Raw genomic sequence first — 18696 nt, forward strand, 5'->3', positions numbered from 1 at the left:
AAAAGTGATGAAGAATTCAAGAAGTGTTTGTGAAACACGAAATGGAAAGATGTACACATCATCATTGGTGTCAATAAGAATTACACTCTTGTTCAGCAAAAAGCAGAATAGCTTGGATGACTGGAGATATGATGATCATATTTACAGCACATGTACATTAATATGTTCTACAGAAATGATTATCATTTGAACTATGTTGGCTTATGGGTTGCAGGTCAACATCAATATCATGATGCAAAATGTGCCTCTGGCACATAAAGTATCAGTGTGACTTGAGCAGACCTGCAGGATGCCTTGTAGATGAATGCACGAACCATATAATCAAATCAGTGAGTTTGAAAGAGGGCGCATTATTGGCGTGGGAGAATGTGTGCATCAATCCAGAAAATAGCTGCCCAAGTAGGATGAAGTGTTTCGGCAGTGCAACTGGTATGTGCAGAATGGTTCACAGAAGACCATGGAACCACCCACTCCACCGCAATATCCAGATTTGTGGGGCATTTGGATGTCACAGTGGCCAAATGTTAGACTACCTACGAATGTGGAGGCAGAAATACTCATAATGGAGGATTCAGTCAACCACATATGATAACCACAAGGGAGAACCACTTATTGTGCACAAAACACATTGTAAGCCCTTCACATCTGTGCCTGCCATCTGAGAACAAGTAATGAACCCGCTGAAACATTGTGTGTCATCCCCCAACACTGGTTGGAGACAAGCGGCAGCTGGCCTATGGAATTGGTGTCCCACAACCAGGCTGCCATTAACATGTGGACATGACTGGCATTGCATTGTGTTAGCACATTACCCAGGATGACCATTGTTGGAGAGTAGATAGTGGTGAAGGGGAATCTGAGAGTACAGCTTTACGTCACAGATATGCTGCATCATGATATTACATGTTACTGCTCATGCGACAGTATCAAGAACATTTGCATGAATTGTGGACCAGCTTGCCTCAGGAGAGGATACAGCTGTTTTATGACACCATTCCCAACCAAAACAGTGTATGCATGCAAGCAAGCCAGAGGGTATGCAATGTCATACTGATTAGTTGACCCATACTGCCAAGTTCTCTGTAAATTTGACTTGATTTTGTAATCACTTCGAGTCTTCCAGATTATACGAATATAGGGCAAAAGTGTAGTATCTGTCCAATTCTTCAAAAGACAGTTAGCAAAATATTCGAAAACGTTAACAGGTGGTTGAAACCAAATACATTATCCTTGAATTTTGAGAAGACTCAGTACATACAGCTCAATGCTTTCCATAGACTCAACAAGCTATGTAAATAGTTTTCTCAGGCAATGAGATACGAGCAATAGAAACTGATAAATTGTTTAGACTAGAGATAGACCTAGAATTAATGAAGTGCCTTAGTTCTACTACACTAGCAGTATGCATGATTACTTGTATAGAAGTTTTAAAATGAAGAAAGTTTTCAAGGAATCACAAGCACAAAAATAAGTCAGACACATGAGTACATGTGTAGTCAAACAACAAGCGGGACCATGTTAAATCTCATGTAAATAATGTGTCAGAATTGAAGACCAAATCTAAGAACTTTCTGGTGGGCAACTTCTGCTACTCCATTGAAGAGTAACTTCAGAGAACCTCTTAAAATTAATGTTTTTAGGTTATTTTATAATTAGTATTATCACTGCGAATAAAATAATCTTTTCTAATGTTATGTAATTTTATTACATTACACTGAAATGAAAGACAATGCACATCTTTGACTTCTCTTCACATTCCAGACACGCACAGACAACAGCGTGCCTATCTCCCTCACTCCCTCCCTCCATCTCTCTCTCTCTCTCTCTCTCTCTCTCTCTCTCTCTCTCTCTCTCTCTCTCTCTCTCTCCCTGTGTCACACACACACACACACACACACACACACACACACACACACTGATCTGCATGGTGTTAATTCTCTCTCTCTCTCTCTCTCTCTCTCTCTCTGTCTCTCTCTAAGACACTTCTTTTTTTCCTATGTGAAACATGTAGATTCTTTGTCTTTATATTGGCAGCAAATATTATGTTCAAATCTTAGTCTTCAGTTTGTGATGTGAATGTTTGGTGTTAAGTTTTGTCTGGACCCTTTCCAACAAATAATGGTCATACACCATATTGCATAATGGCAGTAAATTGTAAACTGTTGTTGTGTTATTAGTTGTGTAAGTCATGTAACTTAATATTGAATATTAGAGCACATCGACAATGATTTCTTACAGATACGTCAACAGTTGCTTATTGGATGCTTTGGTTTGAATATTCTTTCTGAAAAGCAACCTCGTAACATTCGACATCATTATTTGGGTGGAATAAGGGCAGCAACAAAAGAGCTTCAGCTACTGATTCAGAAGACAGCCCATCATATCTACTCATTGTTAATATCATTTCTTCAGCGGTCACAGCCAGTTTTAAGTGAGTATTTATCTTTGTTGACATAATTAGTTTAATATGAAGAATTCTTAATTTGCTCCGTGGAACTTGCATTATGTTGCAGATTGTATACCTCAACAATACAGGTACCTGTATTGGAGGTGTAACCATATCAGAAGGGTATCTATGGAGAGACCAAATTAAAACATGAGTCTTTGAGAGTGGCGGCAGTATTTTGAATAGCTGGAGGGCAACAGTCTAGATGATTTCCTGATCTAGCCTTGCAACATCAGTCAAGAGGACCATGTTATGTGTGACAACTGAAATCAAGGAAACTACAGGCATTATTCTTCCCGAGAGCATGCAACACCAGTGCATGGCATTCTCTTATGTACACGGGGTATGACTTTGCTTCTGCCATTTTTTCCCCAACATTTGAGGCTTTAATGAAACAAATTGGTTATACATCTATCATTCAAAGTATTTTCCATGACTGGCCACTACTTTCTTCCATCTTTCGGGCAGTGTATGACTCCCACGTCAAAAAAACTATTAATTTTTTGAAGCGATCCATGAATCAATTCAATTTGTGACTTCTTTATGAGATCGGAAGTGTTGGTCAGCCAGGCCATGTGTCATTGATCTAAACAGGTGATAGTTAGAGGGAGCAATGTCTGGAGAATACAGCAGGTGGGGTAGGGCTTCCCATTTTAACATTTCCAAGTACGTTTTGACCTCTTTTGCAACATGGGGTCAAGCGTTGTCGTGCTCCAAAGTATCTCTCTCTCTCTCTCTCTCTCTCTCTCTCTCTCTCTCTCTCTCTCTCTCGTGCGTGCTCTCGCTGTATTGTGTATTGTGGACATTTGTCTTTTAATGCACTGCTCAAACGCATTAATTGCATTTGATAATGAATACTTGTGATTGTTTCACTTGGTTTTAACACCTCATAGTACACGACGCCGAGCTGGCCCCACCAAATGCAGAGCATGATCTTGGAGTGGTGAATATTCAGTTTGGCCATCGACATGGAAGCATGGCTGGGATATCCACATGATTTTTTGCGTTTAGAGTTATTATAATGAACCCATTTTTCGTCCCTGGTCGCAATGCAATGCAATCTCTTCTGTTTTTGCCTCTCCAGCAACTGTTCACAAACACACAAATGCCATTCAACGTCTCTTGGTTTCAGCTCACATGGGACCCACGTTTCTTCTTTCTGAGTCATGCCCATAGCCTCGAGACGTTTTGAAATGGCTTGCTATGTCACTCCCACTAATCATGCCAATTCTTCTTGAGTTTGACGTGAGTCTTCACTCAGCAAAGTCTCCAATTCTGCATTTTCAAAAACATTCTCTCTTCCACCACTATGCCAGTCTGCGATGTTAAAATCACCATTCTTGAAGCATTGAAACCACTCACGACGCGTTCTTTCACTAATAGCATCCTTACCATACGTACTTGAGAGCATTTGATGAGACTCAGCTGCTGTTTTCTTCATATTGAAACAAAACAGTAACACCTCCCGAAAATGACAAGAATTAGGCTCATAAACTGACATTTTCAATCAGGAACAATCTTGTGATGCAGACACAAATTGACTATTGTTTGAATGAGGTTATGTTGACCAAGGTCCAAGCTAACTACCTGACGTCTGGAATCTGTTTCTTTCGACCTCTACTTACTGTTGTCGTCACCTATTGGCTAACGGCGGAAGCAGAGTTGTACACCTTTTACAATATTCTGGAGGCAAAATAATCCCCCTTTTGGACTTCTGAGCAGGGACTAATTAGACAAATATGTCATCAGTAAAAAGTAACTCTGCGATACTACTGTTGAGGTTACTTATTTGCATGTTCCATGGACTCATAATTGTGACTTCCCCCTATGATGTGTGGAACGAGTGTTTTATAATTCTAGTCAAGACAGATGTGCCACTGCAGTACAAGTATATTTGTATACTACCTTTTCAGATGACAAAGAAATTCAATGAACATTTAATGAGATGAAAGAGATTATTTAGTTTGTGAAGGGAAACAAAAATTTTATTGTGATGGGGAACTGGAACCCTGTAATAAAAAATGAAGGGAAGGGAAAAATAATTGTAAAAAACATAGACTGGGGGGGGAAAGAAATGAAAGGGGAAACCTTCTGGCAGGATTTAGTGCAGACCACAATTTAATCATTGCTAGCACTTGATTTAACTGCTCACTGTTTCAGTTCAGAACACACTTGCATTCACCAGTGCTCTGTTCCTAGGGTGTGAATGGGATGGGGGGATGGGTGTATGGTGACTGAATTTATGTTTGATTTACAGACATGCATTTTTGAAGTTTACTCAAAAGATGTTTCAGAGCACCATACACAGTGGTTGTTTCAGAACACCATACACACTGGGGGCCCACAGCTCTTTTGTGGGTATAAGTGTGCTGTGCACAGGTTGCTAAGCTATTGCAGTCTTTCTTCTCTCCCCAGCTCCATTCCCTTCCTCATACCCACTCATTCACATCCTAACTCTTCCCCCTCTTTCTCCCTTGGGGTTTCCCTTTATGACACGTCAGCTATTCTCTCAGGTCCACTATTCCTTTTTGGTCTTGTGTCTGATGTTTCCACTATCCCTTTTTTCAGCTCTTCCTGTTCCCCCTTGGGTTTTGACATCCATTTCTAAATTGTTCCCATAGTGTGAGCCCTTCCTCCCTAACATCTCCAGTATGGGTTTCTCACCACCTCCCTCCTTCCCCCGTTCCTTTCCCTCCATGACCCCTCCACCTTGCCCCTCCCCCCCCCCCCCCTTTCGCCACTCCCTTTACTAGATCACCAACACAACATGTGGAGCCACATCCATGTGGTGCGGCCGTTATGTACCCATCTGGATGAGCCTCCTGACAGCACAGAGATCACACTTCGGGTATCTGAACTGTCACCGCCTTATTCATTCCTAGGAGTGGTTGCTCGTCTTTCTGGGGAATCAGAACTTCTGGCAATGACTCCCATGCCAGGAGGCTCTTGCTGCAGCTGAGGGTGGTGACCATGGGATGAGTCCTTGATCAGAGTGGGTGCTACTGGGATCGACACTCTGCACATGAAGCTTGCTGAGCTGCATACTTCTGGCCACTCTTTTGGGCCATCTCTGCAGACAGGAACGATTCTCTCTCTTCTTCTACTTTTGTTTCCTTGGCCTTCCCCTCCCTAGCCAACCTCTGGAAGTAGTGTTAGGCCCACTGTCTTGGAGCAAAACCCTTTCACCATTACTTGATTTGTTCCAGGACAGATTTGGGGACTTTTGCTGCAAACAGACCACTCTTCTTTGTGGAACATATCAGAGATAAGGTGAAGGTGACTCACTTACTAAGGTGTGATCTTGTTCCCTACTGATTAAGTGATTTCCCTAAATCGCTCCAGGCAAATGCTGTGATGGTTCCTTTGAAACGGCATGGCCAGCATCCTTCCCTAATCCGATGAGACCAATGACCTTGCTGTCTGGTCTCCTTCCCCAACCCCTACTGATTAGTACCTTTTCTGCCAGTCAGTTGGCTTCCCTTTGTGCTTGCGAGCACTTGGGAGACAATGTGGTGAACATCTCTCCTCATCAGTCCTTAAGTATGACCCATAGGGACCCCCTCCTTCAGTGTGATGAGGAACGCGGGGCTAATCTGGCACAGTATGGTGCTTGTTTTGTGTGGCAAGTCCAGGGAGGTCCTAAGGAGAATCACATTGATACTGGCACTTTCATCCTGGGTTTTGAGCGAGTAACCTCCTGGAAAAGGGCAAAGTTATGGTTTACCATTGTGACAAGAAGCCCTATATCCCACCTCCCACATGCTGTTCCAGTGTCTCCATTTTGGTCACATATCTTCACAATCTGAGGCAAATTATATTTGCGGCTGTCGTCTCCATGTAGGGAGGTTTTGTGCCCCACTGCCCAACTGTGTGAACTGTTGTGGCCCACATTCTCCTCGCTCACTGGGTTGCCTGAACTGTAAAAACGAAAGGAAGATGCATGAATTCCAAACTCTCACCCATCTATCTTACTCTGTGGCCCTGACAGAAATTTGTCTGTTTCCACTTTGTATCTTTAATGTCTATCTTTGCTTCTGTTGCATCCTTTTCTCCTCGTACTTCTCCCCCCTCCTTACCTCTGTCCTGTTCCACTTCCCTTCCCTCCTCCCTTGCAGTTCCCATTCCCTTCCCTCATGGAACCACTTCTTTTCCGCAGCTGGAGAAGAAACCTTCTTCTCTGGCACAGCACCGGGCATGGGAGTTTCCTAGAGGGATGGAGCTCCCTCTAGGAACTCCCTCCCCATTGTCTCCAGAACAAGAAGCCCGTTACTTGGAGTTGGCTGTAGGATCCGTACTCTGTGGGCCACAAGTCTGCTCATTCTCTTTTGCATCCTGATATTTCTGCAATTTGCTCTCTTCCCAACCACACCTCTTTTGCTCTCCAATGGAGAAGAAGATGTGTAAGTCTCGGAGTGAGGCCACCTGACATCTCAGGGGGAGTTGCCCCCTCCCTCTCAATCAAGGTCTGATCTTACATTCACAATAACCGATTTTGGCAATGACCGATCTTGGTGCGTTCAATGTCCATCTCGTACTACTCTCCTCCAATGGAACTATGAGGGTTATTATTGCAGTCTCTTCTTTCTCTCTATTGCAGGAATGTCATTTTGTGGATATTCATTCACAGACTCTTCCTGGTTTCCAAGCATTATGCTGGAACCAGATTAGCCCTTTGCAAGCATCCATTGGTGTCTGTATATTGGCCGTTATGTACCCATCTGGATGAGCCTCCTGACAGCACAGAGATCACACTTCGGGTATCTGAACTGTCACCGCCTTATTCATTCCTAGGAGTGGTTGCTAGTCTTTCTGGGGAATCAGAACATTGTTAGTTCATATTCTGGAAGCAGTAACAATCTTTATCTGCCCCCCAGACCGGCCTCCTGTGCTTCCTGTTCTTTTTCCCTACTTTGACAGCTCCCTCGTCCCTTCTTTCTCTTTGGGGATCTTAACACCTGCAGCCATCTGTGATGTGGTACTGCAACCACTGGCCATGTCTGGGCTTGATCTCTGCCTCCTCAACACTGGAGCTCCCACACACTTTAATGCAGCACTTGGAACTTTCTCAGCCATTGATCTAACTGTCTATAGCCATAGATTCCTCCACGCCATTCAATGGGGAGTTCATGACAATTTGTGCAACAGCAATCATTTTCCGATCATCTTATCTTTTCTCCAGCATTACTCACCTGGATGCCCTTCCAGGTGGGCCTTTACCGATGTGGGTTGAAATGCTTTTTGCTTGGCCACCATCCCACTAACTGCTCCACCACATGACAGAGTTCATGAGTCCGTATGAAGTTTGACTGACCCCACCCTTTTGGCAGCTGATTCAGCAGTTCATTCTTCCTCGGGTTCTCCCAGACAGAAGACTCTCCCTTGGTGAACCCCTGAAATTGCTGCAGTTATTAAAGACCACTGTCGAGCCCTCCAACACTAAAAATGGCATCTATCTCTGAAGCACCTCTTGGCCTTCAAACAGCTTCAATCCCATGCCTATTATCTTCTTAAACACCAGAAACATATTTGTTGGGAATGATATGTCATTGCCATAGGACCACATACTTCCTCTTCTCAGGTATGGACAAAGATCAGGTGCATTTTTGGCCACTATCCTCCTTCAGATGTCCCGGGAATTTCCCTGAATGGTGTTATCTGCACCAGCCCAGACTCTATAGCTGAGCATTCTGCTTGGCGTTTCACGCAGGCCTGAATGTCGGTCCACTATCCACACTTGTTCTGTCTTCTCAAACTTATCTTTCATTCCCTGCTGCCTGGGGCCTTATAACATTCCATTTAGTGAGTGTGAATTCGCCAGTGCCCTTGTTCTTTGCACTGACACAGCTCCTGGACTGGACCAGGTTCATAACCAAAGGCTTCAACACTTATTGTGGCCAACTAATGCCATATACTTATCCTTTTTAACCCTCTCTGGAGCAAGGCAGAATTCCCTTCCCAATGGGGACCTAGTGTCATTATTCAAGTTCTCTAATCAGGTAAATCACCTCTTCAGGTGGATAATTATCATCCTATCATTTAACCAATGTCCCTCTGCAAGTTACTTGAATGTATATTGAATCCTTGAATCCCGAGACCTTTTGGTTTCGATCCAGGATGGTTTTCACCAAGGCTGCTCTACTGCAGATAATTTAGTCCACTTAGAGTCTGCTATCCGATAAGGCTTATGATACCACATGACATCAGGGCATCCTTGCCACCTTACATGAGGGGAGTGTGTATGGCCTCCTCCTGATTTTTATCCAGAACTTTCTTTCATGTTGCACTTTAGAGATACAGTTGGTACCTCCCATAGCACTTCCCATCTGCAGGAGAACGGGGTTCCACACTGTTCTGTTTTTTATTGTCCTTCGCTGTTTAGTGGCAATCAGTGGTAGCTGCAGGGCATAAGGTGTCCCTCTCTTTATATGCTGATGATTTTCCCATTTATTTTTGTTCACCTGCAATGGGCGTTGCTGAATGCTATCTGCAGGGAGCAAAACATTGACGACAGTCTTGGGTTCTCACTCACAACTTCCATTTTTCTGCTCCCAAGACCTACGTTATACATTTATGTTGTCACTGTACAGTTCATCCCCATCTGGATCTGTACCTTGATGGCAAATCCCTCAACATGGTGGACTCTCACCATTTTTTGGGACCCGTATTTGAGGCCTTGTTGACCAGTTGACATGGCTTCCCCATCTTCATCAACTAATGTGGACATGTTGGTTGTACCTCAATGCTCTTCGATGCCTCAGCAACATCAACTGGGGTGTGGATCGCTATACTCTGATACAGCTCTACACAGCATAAATCCATCTGCAGATCGTGGTGTAGTGGCTAGGGTTGCTGTCTCTGTATCACGGGGTCCCGGGTTCGATTCCCGGCCGGGTGGGGATTTTCTCTGCCTGTGGGCTGGGTGTTTGTATCGTCCTCATCATTTCATCATTACCACCATTTGTGACAGTGGCTAGATTGGATTGTGTAAACAAATTGGAGTGTGTGAAAATTGGGAATTCATACGGGTGCTGATGACTGCGCAGTTGAGCACCCCACAAACCAAACATAATCAAACAGCATAAATCCAGTCCCATCTGGATTGCGGGAGTCTCGCATATGATTCGGCATCACCTTCGATGCTATATATCCTGGACCCAATATGCCATTGTGGGGTCTGACTGGCAACTATTGCCTTTTGGACTAGCCCCATGATCAGCCTCCTAGCAGAAGCAGGGGAATGACCATTATGGGTTCTTGGCCAATAGCCGTTGATCCTGTATGCATTGTGCATCCACTGCTCCACATAGCGACCAAACTACTGTCTCCTCTTTCCAGATGTGGGGATCCACCTCCCTCAACAGTGGCCTGGGGTTACGATCGCCATCCACATCCAGTCGTTTTCTTCTGAACTCCAGCTTTCCCGTCTACCAACTTTTCTATAGGCGCACTCATTTGCAGCTCCATGGTGCATCCCTCAACCACATACACTCTGTGTTGACCTATCATAAGGTTTGAAAGACTTGGCTCATCCTGAGGCCCTCCACCACCAGTTCTTCTCCATTCTTGGTATTTTTTGGGGTTCAGAAGTAGTCCACACTGATGTCTCAATGGCTGTCGATCATGCTGTCTTTGCTTACTTTTGAGCTGGATGTAATTAACTCTGCTCCTTGCCGGTCGGCTGCAGTGTTTTCACTGTGGAGTTGGAGGCCATCTCTCATGCTCTCGAGCATACCCATTTCTGCACCAGTGTGTCCTTCCTCATCTGTCGTGACACTCTGACCAGTTTACAAACTCTTGACCAGTGTTATCCTTGCCACCCCTTAGTCGTGACTGTCCAGGATTCCCTTTTTGTCCTCGAACGATGTGGACACTCAGTGGTCTTTGTCTGGACCCCGGATAATGTTGGGAACCCAGGAAGTGAACTCCCTGACAGGCTGGACAAATTGGCTATCAGCAAGCCACCCCTTGTTATTGGTATTCTGGAATCAGATCTTTGATAAGTCTTATGCCAAAAAGTTCTAAGGACATGGAATCTGAATTTGCCAAACAAGCTATGGACGAAAAGGAGACAATGAATTTGTGGAGGTCCTCTATGTGGGCATCTCACTAGGACTCTATTGTCCTTTGGCAGCCATACTTGACGGACTCACGGTCATCTCCTTCATCATGAGGATCTGCCTCACTGTCATTGTGATGTCCGTTTGATGGTGGTCCACATGTTGCTGGGCTGTCTTAACCTAGCCACCCTGCAGCAGACACTTAACCTTCCTGACTTGCTACCCCCAGTGTTAGCAGATGTTTTATAGTCTATTTGTGTAGGAGGTTTTTACCATTCTCTCTAAGGAAACTCGTCTGAGCCTTGTTGGCCTATATGAGGGGTTGACAGTATGCCCTTTTGCCTCCTCTGCCCCAAACAAGTAGTGCCTGTTCAGGCATGGTGGTCCGACCCAGCCCTTGCTCTACCTACTCTTAGGCTCTTCTTGCCCCCTTCTCACATGTTTTGTTTCACATGATGTTCTTCCTCTATTTTTCTAGGCTTCTCTCACCCAGTCCTTGTTGCTAGTCTCTTCCGGGTATTGTTGGGTTGAGTGCCTCTGATATGTGGTGAGGATGGGTACCTTGCTTGCCTTTCTTCCTTTACACGCTTTTCTTCTTCCTTGTTCCTTTCTCTAGGGTTTGTTGACCTTTAGTAGACCTTGTGGTTTCTTTCCTTTGGTTTCTCACATTAGGCCCTTCTTTGGTGTGTAGTTATGTTGAATTGCCTATTGCAGGTAGAAGGGACTGATGACCTTGTACTTTGGTCCCTTAAATCATTAAAGCAACCAGAACACCATAAAAACACCCTTGCTCAGAAATTTAAAACTCTGTGTGTGTGGTCAGTTTCCAAACAGGAAGCCGCACACAGTCCCACATCACACACTTCGTGTTGGTAATAGGAATCTTTTCAGGTATGTTTTTATATACAAACTGTGCACCTCATTGATGCAATCTCCTTTTTCTTTGTATCCGGTACTTCTGTTGGAAAATATCTTTCAGTAAGCTGGACAGAAAACCTTTACAGAGACACACCAAATGAGGCAAGAAACCTATAGTGATGAGAGCTTAAGCAGTAGTCAGTGTCGTGAATGGTTTATACTGTTTAAAAATGGCCAGCCAAAAGTTAAAGATGGCCTTTGTTCAGACACCCCTTGATGTATACCGACACACTCGTCTCAGGAATGATAACAAAATCATGCATGCCGATCGAAGACTGACAGTCTGAGAGATTGCAGAAGAATGTAACATATCAGTTGAATCATGTCATGAAATGCTGACACGGCATCCTGGAATGCATGATGTTGCTGCCAAGTTCGTCCCAGGCAAGACCAGAAAGATGTTCGCCTTGCAATCTGTGAAGAGTTTTGGATCATGCAAATGAGAACGACATGTTCCTTAAGAGGATCATAACTGGTGATGAGATGTGGATCTATGGTTATGATGTTGAGACCGGCTCAGTCTTCACAGTGGGTTGGGAAAGGTTCTCCAAGACTGTGAGAAGGAAACAGCACCAAATGTGGTGAGACAGTTCATGGCTCTTGTATCACAAAAAGCACTTGCACATTCATCCCTGTTGGTACGTGACTATTGCCCAAAACATGAAGTCACTATTCTGCCTCATCCTCCATACTCTCCAGGCATAGCCACTGTGGACTTTTTTTTTTATTTTTCGAAAGTTGAAAACCCCTTTGAAAAGAAGAAGATTTTCAAAGATAGTCAAGATAAAAGAAAATTTGTAGATGGTGCTTCATGTGATCCAGTAACATGCGTACCAAGACTGCTTCCAGATGTGGAAATGGCATTGGGAGCAGCTTACCAGTTGTGGAGGAGAGTATTTTGAAGGAGACCATGCTCAATAAGCAAAATGTAAGTGTAGAAAAATTTTGTGTACAAGGTTCTGGAATTTTTTGAACAGATCTCATAAACCTATCTGCTGAAGAAGGTGCAGAGAACACAGAAATAGGTCTGATGATGCCAGTAGAGCGCAGCACTTACCAAAAATGGGTCCCGTGACAAATCATGTCAAAAACAATCAAAATATACAGCTATGTGCCAAAAGTAATATTACCACAAGATCAACATGACTTTCAGCTCCTTTAGGATAATTTTACCTCAAAATCTATTGAGGGTTAAAAATCTGAAAAACAGTTGTGTACATGGTAGAGGCCTGGAGACAGCAGAGTATTTTAAATACTAAGACAAATTTTGCACCAGATCATAAACTACAAAATATTTTGACTATATTGTATTGATTATGAAATAAAGATTAAAATTAATAAATTGTTGAAAGGTAGGAAAGTAATGAGATAGGGACCTGGATAAATTGAAAGAACAAGCGGTTGTTGAGAGTTACAGGGGCAGCATTAGGAATTCAGTAGGAATGAAAGGTAGCTTTGTGAGATGAAATTGTGAAGGTGGCGGAGGATCAAACAGGTAAAAATACTAGGTGCAGTTCAAATCCTTGGATAACACAGGAGATACTGAACTTAATTTACAAAACGAGAAAATACTAAAATGAAGCTGACAGAGAGGAATACAGGCACTCAGAAACAACAAGATTAATATGAAGTGCAAAACAGCGCAACAGCAATTTCTAGGGGAGAAGTGGAAAGCTATAGAATCACTAAGACTATAGAAAAGACTGATGCCATGTATAGGAATATTGTTAAAAGAGCAAGAGAAATTTGGAGGAAAGAGAAGCAGCGATATGTATGTTACAAACTCAAATGGAAATCCAGTAATAAGCAAAGAAAGGAAGGCTGAAAGGTGGGGGAAATATACAGAAGAGCCTTGTGAAGGAAAGAAAATCAAAAGCAATGCTCTGGAAAGGGAAGGGAAAGTTTGTGAAGATGAAATGGGGGATATGATTCAGTGAGAAAAATTTGGCAGTGTACTCAAATATTTATGTCAAAACAAGGCTTTTAGAGTAGATGATATTCCTTCCCAAGTATTAAGATTCTTAAGAGAACCAATTCTTACAAAAATTTCTACATGGTATGTGGGATATACAAGACAGGCAAAATAACTTAATTCTTCAGGGAGGATATAATAATCCCAATACCAAAGAAGGCAGGTGCTGACAGATGTGAGTATTACTGGATCATTAGTTTAATGAATCATGGTTGTAATATGCTAACATGAATTATCCTTAGAGGGGTGGAATAATGGGTGAAGCAAATGTGGGGGAGATCAGTTTGGGTTCCAAAGAAATATTGGAATGTGTGAGGAATACTGACCCAGTGCCTTATCTTAAAATAAGAGGCATGTCCAGAAAGCCAGTAGCATTTTGGCAAAATGATCATAAAAACATTGTTCAAACCAAAATTTATTTTTACAAGAAAGAGCATATCTTAGAGAGTTTTTCTACATAGTTGTTGTCAGTGTTCAGACATTTGTCACGGCAGGAAAGCAACTTTTCTGTGCCCTCTTCAAAGAAAGATGCCGCCAGTGAAGACAGCAACTGCTGAACACCGTTTTTTGCATCGTCATCGCTTTCAAAGTGCCTTTCTCCAAAATCACGCTTCCAAGTTCAAGAACAAATGGCAGTCAGAAGTTATGAGATTGAGGCTGTATGACATGGAATGCTATGTTAAGGCATGTTGTTGCTTCATGACAATGCATGTCTCCATCCCACTGGTGCCATTCAAAACCTTATTCAGCATTTCACTTGGAAGCAGCCAGCTCAACCACTGTAAGCTCCTATCTTGCATGTTTTGTTTGCCACTTGATCTTGAATTTGAAGCATGATTTTGGAGGGAGATGCTTGACAGCGATGATGATGCAAAAAATAGTGTTCAGAAGGGACTGTATTCACTGGTAGCATCTTTCCATGAAGAGGGCATAGAAAAGTGTGTTTCCCGCTCTGACAAATGTCTGGGCAGTGGTGTCAACTGTGTAAAAAAATATTTCAAGATATGGTATTTTTAACAAAAATAAATTTTGGTTTGAAGAAAAGGTTTTTATGAGCTGTTTCCAAAATGTTACTTAACTTTCCAGGTATGCCTTGCATGATATGAAGGAATAAAACACTACATTGAAGGCATTTTAAAAAGTCCGTTGATAATTTTGACTGGAATACACTTTGAAATTTTGAAGTTATCAGGCATAAAATACAAGGAACAAAAGTCTTTCTACAATTTATTCAAAAACCAGGCTGAAGTTGTGAGAGGCAAAGTAGAGGAAGAGGAGGTAGTTGTTAACAAAGTAATGGGATGGGTGTATTGTTTATCTTTCATGTTATACAATCCATACATTAATCAAATAGTAAAGGAAACGAGGAGAAAGTTGGGAAACGAAGTGTATGTCTGTGCGGAAAGGAGATGGGGAGTTGGAGGGAGGGTTGGAGCTCTATTGCAATGGCTGCTTCACAACCCACACCATCTGGATACTTCCCCCAAATGTCAGCTTCTCTAAACTCACTCACTTGCTGCTCCAGGACCCTAACTTCACTCATCGTAGCCTCACATCCTCTTCCCACAATCTCACCATTTTCTTTTGTGTCACACCCTCCCAATCCACTCCTCCATGTCACTATCATTGTGCACTACAGGAACTCCCTGTCACAATCCCATTCTGAGCAAGGAAAACACTCATCATGTGCACATCAGAACTGGTGAATTTGTAACAATGTTGGATTAGAAACTTTTGAAAACATTACTGAAAAATAACAGCAGTTTGATAGGTAATTAAAATACTTGTCAACTTTGTTCATAAGGATTTATTAAAAATTAATACAGGTAATCAAAATGATAACTGGTTTTGATTTTATAAAAAATCATCTTCAGAACATGTCCCGTCAGATGGTGAACAGAGATGATGGCTGGAGCACTGGTACCAGTGCTGTCCTTAGATACTTTTACCTGCAGCACAAGCAGGGCACTTGCTTTTGATTGTTTCTTAATGTTATTGGGTCAGATCTCACTCTTATATTCATCCTTCTTACTAGCAGACCGGTGTAGCCCACAAGTTAATCTAATTGGTTCATCAGTCTGTTCTACAAAATAATAGTCCACAGCTTGAAAATGTTGACAACACAGCCTGAATAGGTTGATTGCATAACACAATTTATTCACTGATTGTACAGCTGTAAGCAATGCCAGCCTAAGAAATTTTATTACATACACTTAGTTGCAAGTCCACAAGTCACATTAAACAACATTCCATGTACCCGAATGGATTCTAACATACCTAGTGAAATTTTTTTCATATCACTGCTTAAAGCTTAAGATGTAATAACCAGTTTTCATAAAGTGAATTACTCTACCGCCTAATCCATGTTAACACTAGCAATGAAGTTATTGTTACTTGTGTAAAATTTGTCATGAGAAACTTAAGTTCAGTATTTGTTCCATAACTGTGATTGTTACTGGATCCAAATTACCTCTTCAGAACACAAAATTCCACAGATTGATAGTGTCTTTAACCCTACATAAAGTTCATCTCTTCTGAATGTCAGAGTCCTGTAAACATTAGCAGTGCTCTGAATCTGAGACTTATTTGACTGAAATTAATTCAAAAATGAGTTCTACTGCTGCCTGACACAGCAGTTTTACAGAGTCCCATGACTAAGTACCTCTGCCATCACCAGCTCAAGATATGCTCCTCCAAGTGTGCAAACAGATTGTGGGACACATCGCCATAGGTGTGCCGGTATATCCCACACTTCTGACTGACGTCAACCAATCAGTATAATACTTAAAAAAAGAAAGGCCATTCACTTAGGTTTAGACAATCATTAAGCCTACTAGCAGTCCCTTCCTGTCCTCCCCTCCGCATCCCCTTCACAACTCTATCTCTCTGGAATGTAACACACCTTCTGTTGTTCAGGCGTTGTAAGGAGGTGGACTACGTAAAGGTTTATGTGGTTGCTGTTGCTTATCTATATCACCTGCTTGACGCTGTTGCTGTATCTTGAGACAGCAGACCCCTTTCTCAAACACCAATTATGACAAAATAAATTTGTGTGTTGCTTCTTTACTGGGCATGAATTTCCACTCCATTATATACATTCAATTTAATATTTCACTACAGCATACAACTTTATCAAAGTTTACAATACAGATTGGTATTTGTTATTTGTGCTCTGTATGTCTTGTGTGGATTTCCTATGACAAGTGACATCATGACCATTGAAATGCCTAGTGAGGTTCCAGGGTCCTGCAGCGAATCTCTGAGGTAGGCAGGCATTTTCATGGAATAACTGCCCTGACCAGCAGATGTTTTCAAGTGCCGGAATCAAAGTGCCCATTACCCCAGCCTTGCAGATATGCTGCATCCACTTTCATTCTCATGGTCTACTCAAAAGAAACAGATAATTCCCCATGCAATATGTGGCCCACAAACAAAGATTTATTTACTAAAACAACAAGATGCTATCTCAAGGTCACAACCAATCCTTCATCAGTTAGATTGGAGGAATAACACGTCACTTCTTTGAAAATAATAGGCCATCCTCATATTCCCCCCACTTATACATTGTGACAACTCAGTTATCTACACCACTGAAAATATCTTTTTTATATGTGACTTCACACCTGACATGGTAAGCTGAGACAATATTTATGTCTTGTGCATTACTTACAATTAATTTCAAAAAATAAATGTGCAGTATATCATTTCAAAAAATAAATGTGCAGTATATCATTTATAGTATTTTAGAGCTCATTTGAAAATGAGAACATAGCTTATGCCAAATCTCGTAACCCTATACTTGTATTTCAGTTCTTGAAGTTGCAAGTCTTACAAATTTCTCAATTTCCATAGCTTTCCATTTATGTGTGTCTCTTTTTCACAGAGTCCCTTTATTAACGGTACTTGACGCAACAATATTTTGCACACTATATCATCCTCGATCAACTTTACCATAATCTGCATGAACTCGCCACCCAAAACATCTGTTCCATTATTTATAACCTCCAGTTAGTCACCACTACCTTTCGAGCATTTGGTACAGCTTCATATTTCCATCTGGTGACTCAAAAACTTATAAGTATATCTGCCGGTCAGTCTCTTATTCATACGTTCATATTTACTTAAGAAAATACATAGATAAGTTATTCTAAGTTAAAACTAACCAACTCTGAGAAAAGTATTTGGAAATTCCAGTAGGTACCTCTCATATATTCCACACAACTGTGAAGTTTCTTAGGTATAAGCAGTTAACCCCTGAGGAAAAAAGCCTATGTATAAAGTGCACCAACCAAAAATAACATTTTCTTGTATCATTGCATTCTGTTTTACAACTGTGAGCCCGTACCTATTCTTTCATTATTGCTTCAGCTAACACAGTGATAAGTTGTGCTGTGATATGTCCAAGTGAGCAGCAATAATATAAAATAAACAGTGACCTACGTGAGAAAAAATTTACGATCCAAGCAGAAAATGGCCCAGATTGTGAGCTGTCAGTGCAATCTCACAATTGGGCAGTTGTTTCTGAGATAATTGGCAATCAGATAAGCGGTTGGCTGAAGTCTGATACAACTGCACTGTTCAATGCTTTAAGTGGGTCATTACTGTGGGGTAAGGATGCAACAAACCCACTGGTTGAAACCAATATCAGTATTTTAGTGCTGAAAGACCTGTATTTTTTGGTATTTCTTTGGTCCCATTTATAACAGGTGTTTTTATTTTTTGCTAATAACTGAGTTAAAAACTTGAAATATCAATAGCTGTAGCAGGAGTGCTAAAACTTTTTGTTTTTAAAGAAACCTTTTTTCAAAAAAAAAAAAAAAAAAAGAGGAGTAATTTTTATTTGTAAAATTTGCACTGGTTTGGAATATTGTGTTATTACAGAAAATAGAAGTGGTCAGTGCTATTTTAATAACTATGCTGACAGAAATGAGCAACTAACACATGTAATAAGAATTTGTACAGCATTGCTGAGACAATAATGATCCTGTTGCTGTATGTTATGGCTTAAGGAACACGTATACGTGCAGTGTGCAGGACTTGCACCCAAGTGGGCTTTATTGTGGTTTCATACTGTTGTCACCAGACATCCATTGTGCTGCAGAATGCTGCCAATCCTAGTCTGGAAATGTTTTTACGAAGACATAGTCATGAAGTAAAGTGGTTCATTTGCTTTAAAATATTAAAGCTTTGCCCACCATATCTATGAAATAACAAAAGAGGAAGGAAATTGTGATAACAGTACTAAAATAAAAACTGAGCAACAACACATCCATAGTAGACAGTAAAAATAGAAAATAGCTGAT

General features: G+C 41.7%; 1 protein-coding gene across 1 annotated transcript in view; it reads left to right on the forward strand.

The window, feature by feature from the left end:
• The window catches only part of LOC126095271 (probable E3 ubiquitin-protein ligase HERC1), an 814023-nt gene that overhangs the window by 280479 nt on the left and 514848 nt on the right, over positions 1-18696 (forward strand). The window contains exon 23 of the mRNA XM_049910030.1: positions 2239-2431. Within this exon, the coding sequence (XP_049765987.1) occupies positions 2239-2431 (193 nt within the window). The remainder of the gene's footprint in view (positions 1-2238; positions 2432-18696) is intronic.

This window comes from Schistocerca cancellata, chromosome 8 (genome assembly GCF_023864275.1).
Source record: "Schistocerca cancellata isolate TAMUIC-IGC-003103 chromosome 8, iqSchCanc2.1, whole genome shotgun sequence".
Classification (NCBI taxonomy): Eukaryota; Metazoa; Arthropoda; class Insecta; order Orthoptera; family Acrididae; genus Schistocerca; species Schistocerca cancellata.